The sequence below is a fragment of the Cannabis sativa genome, unplaced genomic scaffold, assembly GCF_029168945.1.
Source record: "Cannabis sativa cultivar Pink pepper isolate KNU-18-1 unplaced genomic scaffold, ASM2916894v1 Contig1, whole genome shotgun sequence".
Taxonomy (NCBI): Eukaryota; Viridiplantae; Streptophyta; class Magnoliopsida; order Rosales; family Cannabaceae; genus Cannabis; species Cannabis sativa.
This window is the reverse complement of record NW_026870037.1, coordinates 101,713-112,868: the sequence shown is the minus strand read 5'-3', so window position 1 is coordinate 112,868 and position 11,156 is coordinate 101,713. Positions and strand designations below refer to the sequence as shown.

The following is an 11,156-nucleotide window of genomic DNA, read 5'->3' as shown; positions in this document are numbered from 1 at the left end:
CTTCATTCAGTAAGTATGAGCTGTTAACATACTTTTTTTAATACAATTCTTCTGAACATTTTCACTTTGGTTCGAAAAAGATGATCTATGTAATATGTGTGGTGGTATTACCATGTTATTTTATTTTTAATATTAGAGATTTATATTATTTTACTTATTTGATTCAATACCATATTGTATTTGACATGATTTGTCAGTGCAAAAAAAAAAAAAAGAGAAAGAGAGAGAGAAAACTCAAATTTTAATATTAACTAAAAAATAAAATCCAAAAATACTTGAATTAATTAGTAAAGGACTACTTGCTTTTCTGAAGAATCTTGATCATAAAACAGTAGTTACAACTTACAAGACTATGAAATAGTAAAGGCAGTATGTTTTCTTAACATAAAACAATCATTACAACTTACAAGACTAATAAATAGTAATACAATGAGGAATGAACAAAATGTTAAAACCAATATTAATTTTCATAGTAGATTTATAAATCTAAAACCACTAGTGGCACTTTCAGTCAATGGACTGAAACAAGAATTATGCTGGTTCAAATGATCTTTTACACAAAACAGTGTTGTTACTATCAAACATTTATTTTTGTTCAAACATCTGGGAACTGAGCCACAATCGGTTGTGAAGACAGTTCTTGAATTCCTTTAAGAATCTAACACGAGAACATTTGATATATAGCATGTTTTAACACTTGCAATTAATATAGCATGTTTCCTTATATTAGTAGTTTTTAAAAAATTTTGATATATAATAGAAGAGAGTTTATGTATAGGATGACTAAATGCTCTTCTTTTGGGGCTCTATTTTATGCAAATGGCTATTCAAATGGAAAACATTTAATAAAAGATTTGTAGTCTCAGAAAGAAAAATCAAGAACTTGTGTAGCAGAACTCAAAACTCTTCCATTTATATGAATTGGCTCATAATTAGGACATCCGTGTTAACTTCTTTAAGACAAAATTGGCAACAACATCATGTTAATAAAGCACATAAATGCTAAAGCTGATTAGCAAATGGAAACAAAATAATAAAGTAGCTTTAAACATGAAAGAGGAAAGAAGAGAAACAACTTACCTTCACAACCCTTAAAAAATAGTCTGTGTTCAAGTAACCAGAATAATAAATTGATTAGAGCCCAAAAGTTTAATAGAGTTAAATTTGATATTCTTCAAAGCAAGTTGGATAAACAGAGTATTTTGTCTTCAAAAGAGGTACTACAAGCTATGTTTTGAAACCATTTTGTCAGATTAGCATAAGGAATTATTATTTCCTTCTTTGATTAACAACTACTAGTTCTTAGTATATCTTTCATTCTTTCTAATAGCAGCTCAATACAAATTTATCTGTCAAAGAAATGTCCCATACTGTCAATGCTTAGACCACAATTCAGATAACATGTTTGTAAGAGAATAAAAGACACGAATAAGATCGTTCTTTCTACTGGCTCGGAGCTTTAGGATCCTGATCAGGTGGAGGTGGAAGTGGAAACGATGAGGCTCCAGCTAACGCAGCCATATACTCCTCCATTGCTCTTATGCTCGCCATCATACCTTGAACTTGCTCATAAAGAGGAACTTCATCATCATGTTGCGCCCTCAAGCCAAGGGCGGTGTTTTCCTCTTCATCCATGGAGATGGAAGCACTCGCAGCTGATGAACTTGCAGGAGACTGTAATTGAATCTCAAGCACATTTTTCAACCTTTCCTGTATCATACAATTTGCAATATCAACACTAACAAGTTACAAATAAACATAGTAAAAAGCTTCAAAAAAATATACTTACATAGCTGTCCTCGGCGTCCTTGCTGTCCCAACCTTCGTCGTCCATGTGATTAGTTGTACTCCATGTCTCTGGAATCCCAACAACAGGTCCTAGTTTACGCAGCAACATCTTGGCCTCATTACGTGACTTTGGCAAATTATTTGGAGCTGGAAATGCATCTTGTAACAGCCCCAATAACTCATCAAAAATATTGTTAGGAATTTTCCCCTTGAAGTACATCAACTTAACTAAGAAATTCAAAGATGTGTATTTCTCACACCCTGGAAATAATGGAGCTTCCATCTCTGCAGACAAATCGCGATAATCCTGTCCATCTCTGAAATCTGTAGGTATCTCATCATCATGCTGGTTTTCTTCAGTTGTAGGTAACTCATCATCATAATTACACTCGATTTCTTCTCTTGTAGCTATCTCATCATCATCACACACACATTCTTCACTTGTATTCATCTCATAATCACACACAATTTCATCATCTTTATTTTTTTCTGGTTGTTCTATAACATTAAGACCATCCATTATCTCATCTTTCTGACATTGTTGCACCACTTTATTTGTTGGTATTATTTCCTCCTCTCCATGCCAATACCAATTAGTATAACTCTGAAGAAAACCATTATTGAAAAGATGATGTTCTATTACATTGATTGTCTGCAATTGAATATTGACACACTTGTTACAAGGACACTTAACCAGTCCTGTTTCATCCACAAAATTTTTAGCTCTCTCAAGAAATGCCACCACTCCAGCTCCATACTCATCAGATAATTTATTTGGATTGTTGATCCAAGTCTTGTTGATCGACATTTTATGTGTGTAGCACTACACATTGTTAGCAAAAGAAAAGTTTATCCATTTAAGACCATCTCTAATGCTTTATCCAAACATATTGCCAAATTTGGCACAAAAAAACAAGCATATATTTAGCTTTTCTTAGAGATGTTCTACCTTACATATAAATTAAAATTAAAACAGATTTCTTTTAATTAATAAAATTAAATTTTTTTATTTTTTATTTAATATAATTTTTTTTATATTTTTATAGGGTAAATAGAATTTTTACTCCACATCATATCTCAAACTTTTCATATCATTAAAAATTTATCTCAATTATTTGATTTTTGTCTAATTCTATTTAATTTTATTAATGTATAGTTATTTATCTACTAAATTGTGTTTCTAAACTTCGATATGTATTTAATTGTGCTTCGAATTATAATGGTACCAAATTCAACAATTTCGATAATATTTGGTTGGAGGTAATGAAATGGAATTGGAAATAATTTTCGTTTCATTCCTTTATTTGGTTACATTTAAAATTATTGGAATACCATTCTGATAGAATGACCTTTTAAACATTTTGGTGGAATAATTATTCTAATTTTTTTATCAATTTTTTTTATGTATTTTAAATTTTATTTCATTTTATTTCTATTCCAATAGCTATTCTTATTCTTATACTTTCATTCTTTCCAAATAAACGCCACCTAATGAATTGAAAAGTTTTAAGGGTATAATTTAGCTCATATGAGGACAAAATTTCTAATGTTTTTTTATATTATAAATTAAAGAGAGTGAAAGAGAAAATTACTAGATCTGAAAAAAGTGGAGAGCACGTCGCTAGAGATGACGATTGTGGCCAGAATCTACCGAGAAGGGAGATGCCGGTGAGTTTGAGAACTTTCTGACATTTTATATAAAAATGGAAAAGGAATAATACCTGCAGGAGAGAGAGAGGCCGCCGGAGGAGAGGAGATCCTGGGTTGGGCAGCGTTTTCAGAGCTTGAAGAGAAAACGAGATCACCGGCGCCGCTTGTATGAGTGAGAGAGAAACTTTAGAGAGTGAGAGAGATGAAGGAACCAAATGATGAAGAATAGCTGAATAGGGTTTCGGGGGCAAATGATATATCACCACTTTTACCGACGACACAACTCAGTCGTCGTTAATATCACCAAAAATTAAGCCAATTCCCAAAAACCCCATGCATTACCATTTGAAATGAGTTATAACTATACTATATACACTCTTAAATATATGCTTTTATATATATGTAAAGAGTGTTTCTGTTTACATAAAAATGAAGACTTTTAACTTAAAGTTGTAATATAAAAAAACATTACATAGGCATCAATTGTTGATGGGAATATATTTCATGATTATGGGTGAATGAATTTTTCAACTATTCTTTGTTGTTTTCATTTGGGAATTCCAAGCTGACAGCTACCCACTTGTCTTCTCTAATGGGGAGCACAGTAATGTCTTCTGGGAATGGATGATTGGGCAACTGTGAGTACACTCTCACCTTGTTGCAAAGCAAGTAACTCTTCACATCACTGCTCATCGAGTTTGTTACTGAAGGAGAAGAAACAGCAGAGACTTTCTCAGCTTCATTCAGTTTTTCCATATGAGATGTTATTGCAGGGTATGAGTTGTCCACTTCCATTGTGCTTACAATGGTTTCTGCTAAATCTGCTAATGTATCAAACTTCTCTTTAGCTTCAACATAAGTCTGAGGTTGATGTGGAACCAAAATGCATTGGTGTTTGAGACTCTGTACCAAGTCATAGGCCACACCAGAGCTCCAAGTTGATTTGGGAGTATGTGCTCCTAAACTAGAGGAAGTGAAGTTGACATTCTGAATTGATCCACCTGAAGATAGATGTCAAGAAAATAAACACATTATTCATTTCATAATTTACTATTTTCATGGTAACTGGTTACCTTTTTTAAGTATATTCCAGTTTCTGATTTACTTGTAAAGCTGCTACATCCTAACTAGTCAAACTACCAAAATAAGATTCACTTGAACATAGAAGATTAGAGTCAGCAAAACAAATCATTAGAAAGAATGAACTGTTTTTTCGGACTTACGTTCCTTAAGAGCGACATAGGCAGCCCTTGCAGCATCCAACTCTGCTTGTTTCTTGGATTTTGCTGCTTTCCCATGGAAAATTTCTCCATCCAGCTCCACACTAGTAAAGAAAATAGGCTTGTGGGGTTCACCACGTTTTATAGTTTTATAAACTGGAGTGCTTAAATCTTCTCTCTGAACTATCTCTTGCAAGAGAATCTTGTAAACTCGAGACTCGTCCTGTCGATGGAAAAAAGTAAATTAGACTAACAATTTTCTATACATTCATCCACACAGAAATGATGCTGCAAAACAAGTATGTAACTGAAGCAGTAGAAAGAAAATTCCAATATAGAAACCCATTCTAAACATTCTTCACTAAAACTAAATACACTACAGTTCTATAAAACCCCAAGCTTTGCAGCATCACAAGATTTGTGAAGAAAAGAAAAAGCTCTTAGCTACTTTGGAGTGCTTGCCTCTTGAAAGTTTTCCATTAAGAAAGACATTAAAGCAACCTTTGCAGCATCACTTTCAGCGTCTTTCGAAGTGTTGAAGGATCTAGAGCTCTCAAAAATTTGATCACCAACTGTAACTGTTGCCTTAAACTGAGTGTCCTCAGGACCCTGACCACATTCACAAAAGTACACTGGCAAACCGAAATTAATCTGTCTAGCATATTTCTGTAGTTGCTTCGGACAATAGTTTTATATATATACATGAGTAAAATTCATTGTCTTAAAAAATTTAAGGGTTCAACAGAACATTTCTAACAAAGATTATTGTGCTTTAGTTCAATTTTGTGTAACTTATAGAAGTTGCCACCATGAACTTTGATAGTTTAAAATAAAAAACACATGAATACTATGGATGATTGCAGATAATGAAAAATCTAATATATTAGGACTAGAACAAGCTACAAGAGAACCCAATTGGGAACAAAGCATTATATAACACAAGAAAGAAGGAAAGAAAGAGAACCAGGAGGTGGAGAATTGAAGTGAAGAAAAGCAAGCATGGCAGCATGGTTATGGCAGCATGGTTATGATCTGGCCCATATCTCATAGAGGTGTACTTTGGTAAACCCCATTGATTCTTGTGGCAAAGCTCCATTCTCAAGCTTGATTCGAAATAGCTATCAGTTCAAGCAGGAGAGTCCGTCTTTCTTTGTTAAATGGCCAGTTTCGACTTGAACATTCTTTCTCTGCTTAGTGTTGAAGTATTTAACTTATTGAAGAACTCTTTAAGAAGATGAACATCAAATGCATAGTTTCCAAGTTTTTATATATGGTTGTTAGTTACCAAAGGACATCAAAGGCTTTTCCCACGTGTTCAAGACAACACAGACATACTGCTGTGCTTTATTTTTCATGTCTAACATATGACTCTATGAGTACCACTAAACTAATCAATTCCAAAAAAATTAAGAGAATTATATTTCTTTATTCTTTTTTGGTGTACTACTACCTTTTCTGGTTCTGCTAATCATGCTTATTGAAATAGCTTCCCTTCCCATTCAATAAATATGAGTTACTATACTAGTCTCACTCTTAACATATACTTTTAAATACAATTATGCTCATCAATTTCCTATTTTTGATTAGAGATGTTTTTTAACATAAGTGTTCAAAGATTATTAACAGAAGGAATATTAAATGACATTGTACATTTACACTATTGTTTTTTTTTTAAGGGCATTTATACTATTACATTGAAGCAGATTTAAGATAAATTTTATTTTTCTAAAAACTGTATATAACATCGAATTAGTTTTATTTCTTTAACCAGAGTGGCCTTTTTTTTTATGGAACCAAAGTGTTTTCATCAAGTTAAAATATACATGTTGAATCAAAAAAAAAAATAATAATAATAATAATAAGTTAAAAAATACATGACTTAAAAAGAAGGAAAAAAACACCTGAAATGTGGTCACTAACTCTTCTTTCAAAAAGTTAAGTTTTTTAGTTTTATAATTCAATGAAATTCCAGTCAATTTATCAAACACAAAATTTTGTTAAAAAAAATAAAAAAGAAGTGATATCATTTACAAAGCCGTACCATGAGGTTAATTTTTATTGTGTAAAACTGAACACATGCAGTAACATCTACAGCGGAGAGAGGGAGATGATCAGAAAGTAATTTTAACAATTCAAACTCTACAAAAAGGACTGAGACCAAAGTCACCAAACCAAGAAGCCATTCAGTTCAACATTCAAAGAAAATGGAAGATGACAACAGAAACTAAGTTTGGTGACTGGCAACAATCTTTCTGAACAAAAAATAATCATTAAATCTAAAACAACCTATTCATGTATAATCTATACATGGCCCTATGACTCATCTATACACTTCCAAAAAGGCCCCAGTTGTTGACTTTAAACGTTGAGACAGCAAGTTTGAAGACCTCAACCATTGGCGTACATCCAGAAAGCTCGGCAGGAGTGGCAGCACCAGCCCCGACGGCGGTAGCACTTTCACTCAATGGACTGAAAACAATAAGGAAAGTGGGAGGGTGTCGGAAATATTAACACAGCACAAAACAGTGTTGTTACCATCTACCATCTATTTCTGTTCAAACATTTGGGAACTGAACCACAATCGGAGAATCTAACACAAGGAGGGTGCAAAGGAGGAAGATTATGCTCTGCCTCTTTACATTACTAAAGCACTAGTGGCAGGAAAATTTATGTTGAGAGGAAATACATTTGTATCCTTGAAATTCAACATCTTAACATTTGGAAGAAAAAGAGGCATTAATCTTACACTTGCAATTAATATAACATGTTTCAACTTGTTAGTTGTTTAAAATTATTGAAATACAAGAGAAATTATGCATAGATTGACTGAATGTTGTAAGTATATTCATGTGTAGATGCTCTTCTTTTAGGTGTTATTTATTCAAGTATAGGTGATAGCATTTAATCAATGATTTGTACTCTCAGAAAGAAAAGCAAAAAAACCGAGAACTTGTTGCAGCAGAACACAAACTCCTAGTACTTACTTTATATGAATCGGCTCATATGCAGAAATTAGGATATCCGTGTTAACTTCTTTAAGACGAACATTTGCAACATATACCTACAAGATAACAATAAAATATTAATAGAGCACAGAAACACTAAACCGTAATTAGCTGGTGGAAAGAAAATAGTAAACTAGCTTTAAAAAAGAAGAGAAATAACTTACCCTCACAACATTTTGTGCTTCCCTACCTTGCCGTCCCTTAGAGATAGCCTATGTTCAAGTAACCAAAATAATGAATTGATATGAGCCCAAAAGGTTAATACAGTTTAACTTTGAGATTCTTCAAAGGAAGTTTGATAAACAAAGAATATTTTCCATGCAATGGAGAAACTACAAGCCATGCTTCAAAAGCACTTCTTGCAATCATCATAGTTCTTCGTAAATGTTTCTAATGGCAGTTCAATACAAATTATTTGGAAAGAAAATATTCAATACCGATAATGATTAATCAGGTGATGAAGCAGCACACTGTTTCACTATTTCTCTTCCATTCCATATCAGTCATCAGGAAAGGAAAAGGATATATTATGTAAGGTTACTTGAAAGAAAATGTTGAAATATATACATATTTGAACACAATTTCCCTTTTGTTTTTTCATCTTTGTCCCTACAGAAGAGGCACATTGAAGGAAGTAGAAGAACAGATACCTAGCATCAATAATCACAAGTTTACGACAGATACAAGGTTGGTGACATTTATGATTCCACACAATAGACCAAAGGCCAATCATCCATTACTTAAATGTGAAGGCAAACTAAAGAAAGTAAAAACCCATAACCAACAGCAAACACAACCTAAAAGATTACTATGGACACATACCATTTGGCCTACTGCAGTTATAATGACAGCAGGTGTGCTCCTATAGCACAGTCCAGGGGCCTAAGTCACTGCTGACTGTTCAATCACCTGAATTTTAATTTGAGGCAAATTAGTCTTTGGCACAATAGTTTGAATCATATCTCAGCTACTATTGGGGAAACTTTTCTCATATCCAAATATTGCGAAAGCTAGTATCATAATATATCGGCATTTAATTACCATCTTACATAGATAGAAACTAGAGAATAAGAACTGAAGAGGACTAAATTAACATGTACGCATTTATACGAAACAAATTGGATAACCCTTTCAAAATAAAACCATAAACAATCTAAGACAAGGAAAATATGATCAAGTTAGCAATTGATAGATGAATACACAATTAATGAGTGTGAACAATAATAGGGAAAAATTTAATTACCACGCAGCCTTCAGATTCTTGTTCAGAGGCAAGGTCTTGAAGAAACCATGAAGCACTTCCATCATCACCAACTTCTTCCTTCAATTCTAATATCTCAAAGATCAAACTTTCATCCCGGGAAGGATCCACAAACACCTCCTTTAAACCCACAAAATAATTAAGAAAAACAATCAATAATGCATAAATAAACAACATAAGTGAAAGAAAAAAACAAATCTTTAATGCCCAGAAGCTTAAAATGAAAAATTGGGTATTCAAAGAAACGAAGTGAAAACTAGAAAGAAGCATAGCTCCTCAGTCCTCACCTGATGATCTGGAACTTCTCGAATATTACTTTTTTTGTGAGATAAAATTAAAATAAAATAAATAAATAAAAAGAAAAAAAAATACCTGGAACCTTTGAGGGAAGGTGCTAGTTAAGGCACCGGCGAACAGAGGGCGTTCTAAGTGGAAACCTTCAGGCATTTTATGCTATTTTACGATACAGAAAATGTTATACAGATTTAAATCCTAAAAAATGGAATGCAACGAGTTAAAAGAAACACGAAGCCAAAAAAATTAATTCTAAACTTGTATTGTATGATAAACCCAGCGTGAAGGAAGAAAATCAAGCCCTATGAGAACTAATACCGAGCAATAACAAAAATTCATACATAAGGCACGAAGAGATAGACATAGAAAGAAAGAAAGAAAGAAAGGAAAAAAATACTAAAACGACATACACGGTCTTAGAGGACGAAGCAACTGCGCCGCCGCCGGTGATTGGGTTCCTTGGTCGAGAGGGAAAAAGAGGTTTTTGGTCTCTCTGACTCTGTTGTGCAGTGAGATGAGGAGTGGAGAGTCGGATAGCATCATTTTTACACTAACTGAGAAGAACAACTTTTGATTTGGTTTGGTTTAAGGAAGAAAAAATCCCACATCGACTTGTTATAGCTTTTTTAATATGTTTATATTGATTACTTTATACAGTCCTATCGCCGGGTCCAGTCACGTGGGCCTGTAACCAAGTGGGGCAAAGTAGTTGGGATGCATCTGGTGGGCCGTACTCCCTAGTCATATGGATGGTGCTCTCTCCGCCCACCCTTATAGGGACGTGGTACCATTCCTATAAGATGGTTAGGAGCTTCAAGTGGCTGAAGTCTGAAGCACCGCACGCTGCCAACCTGGGGAGTAGAGTTGACAAGCATGTGACCCTCTGAGGGTTCATTATAAAGCACCATCTCACCTGGCTAACGGTCCACACGTTGCAAGCAACTATTTTTTATTACATCACTAAATAATATATTTTTTTTTATTACACAAAGCACCGTATAATATTAATATTATAGTTTAATTTTGGGGCTAACCTTAGGGAGTAGAGGTGTTGGCTTATTAGGAGGCATGCATACGATCGAAGATTCATAATAGAGAAATGCTAATTACAACTTCATAGTTAATCTCTATGTCCGAAATTACATGCCGAAATATTTTGTTTTAATTTTTTTCATAGCGAGTGTTCGTTATATTTACGGTATCATCCTTGTAAATTTTTGAAAAATTACGAATAGTTTACGATACGAAAAAAGAGTTCTTGATATTACAGTTTACCACACGCGTTCAAAAAACTTAAAACGTATATTTTGTTGTACATATTGATCGATCCGTCGCCATGACTACTGGCGCTAGATATAATCAAATTTGATTAATTAATAATAATAAAAAATATAGCTATTATATTATCACAAAATTAATCAAAGTTCATGATTGAAAAAAAAAATGAATTAAAGTTCATTTGTGGTATGGAATTATTATTGCTAACAGAAATTACATATGTCCTAATCGAATTCTTTTTTTTCCCACCTAATATATATTACCAAATATATTGCAATTAATTTAGTTTACAATGCTAAAAAAATTAAATATTTTGTTGCATGCATGATATTTTTTTATATATGTATTAAGCAACTATTTTAACTTTATTTTTCGGCATGGTAAAACTATTCAGAATTTTTTTAAAAATTTACAGGCGGTCCTAAATAACTATAACACAGAGAATCATTAAAAAAATTGGACTAAAAAACTCTCCAAAATATCGAAACAAATAATGGGTTTACCAAAATACTCTTTTATGTTCCTACTACGGATTTTCTCTAATTTTTTTTTATTTTATATTATTTATTTAAATAAGTACATGTTAAGAATTTAGTAGTAGTATATATCTTAAAAAGTATCTACGGTGTAACCCTTAAAAAATGGTGCACCAATACACCC

At 33.0% G+C, this 11,156-nt stretch overlaps 2 protein-coding genes across 12 annotated transcripts; both read right to left on the bottom strand.

The window, feature by feature from the left end:
• Window positions 1-1,153: 1,153 nt before the first annotated feature.
• On the bottom strand, window positions 1,154-10,348 carry LOC115719860 (uncharacterized). Of its 11 annotated transcripts, XM_061107418.1 has the most exons (9): window positions 9,631-10,348; window positions 9,297-9,416; window positions 8,907-9,044; window positions 8,486-8,572; window positions 7,828-7,875; window positions 7,643-7,719; window positions 3,381-4,881; window positions 1,790-2,611; window positions 1,154-1,710 (listed from the first exon to the last, which is right to left on the bottom strand). In XM_061107418.1, exons 8-9 carry the CDS (start codon window positions 2,594-2,596, stop codon window positions 1,444-1,446), a joined length of 1,074 nt encoding a protein of 357 aa, XP_060963401.1. In that variant the 5' UTR covers window positions 2,597-2,611; window positions 3,381-4,881; window positions 7,643-7,719; window positions 7,828-7,875; window positions 8,486-8,572; window positions 8,907-9,044; window positions 9,297-9,416; window positions 9,631-10,348; the 3' UTR covers window positions 1,154-1,443. The 11 variants fall into 11 exon arrangements, 8 of the variants coding, with proteins under 8 accessions (XP_060963401.1, XP_060963396.1, XP_060963397.1 ...); XM_061107413.1 differs by having other exon boundaries at window positions 7,828-8,572; window positions 9,297-9,377; window positions 9,629-10,335; XM_061107414.1 differs by having other exon boundaries at window positions 3,381-3,435; window positions 3,510-4,881; window positions 7,828-9,044; window positions 9,629-10,334.
• Window positions 3,970-5,754, bottom strand: LOC133032961 (double-stranded RNA-binding protein 1-like). The gene is made up of 4 exons (XM_061107448.1): window positions 5,623-5,754; window positions 5,121-5,267; window positions 4,662-4,881; window positions 3,970-4,439 (listed from the first exon to the last, which is right to left on the bottom strand). Exons 1-4 carry the CDS (start codon window positions 5,752-5,754, stop codon window positions 3,970-3,972), a joined length of 969 nt encoding a protein of 322 aa, XP_060963431.1.
• Window positions 10,349-11,156: the final 808 nt, after the last annotated feature.

Coding starts and splice junctions, on each gene's coding strand:
- LOC115719860 (XM_061107418.1), bottom strand. CDS start 2,596: ATGTCGATCAACAAGACTTGGATCAACAATCCAAATAAATTATCTGAT. Junction 1,711..1,789: donor AGGACGCCGAGGACAGCTAT/GTAAGTATATTT, acceptor TGTATGATACAG/GAAAGGTTGAAAAATGTGCT.
- LOC133032961 (XM_061107448.1), bottom strand. CDS start 5,754: ATGGAGCTTTGCCACAAGAATCAATGGGGTTTACCAAAGTACACCTCT. Junction 5,268..5,622: donor CTTCAATTCTCCACCTCCTG/GTTCTCTTTCTT, acceptor GAATGTGGTCAG/GGTCCTGAGGACACTCAGTT. Junction 4,440..4,661: donor CTATGTCGCTCTTAAGGAAC/GTAAGTCCGAAA, acceptor ATCTATCTTCAG/GTGGATCAATTCAGAATGTC.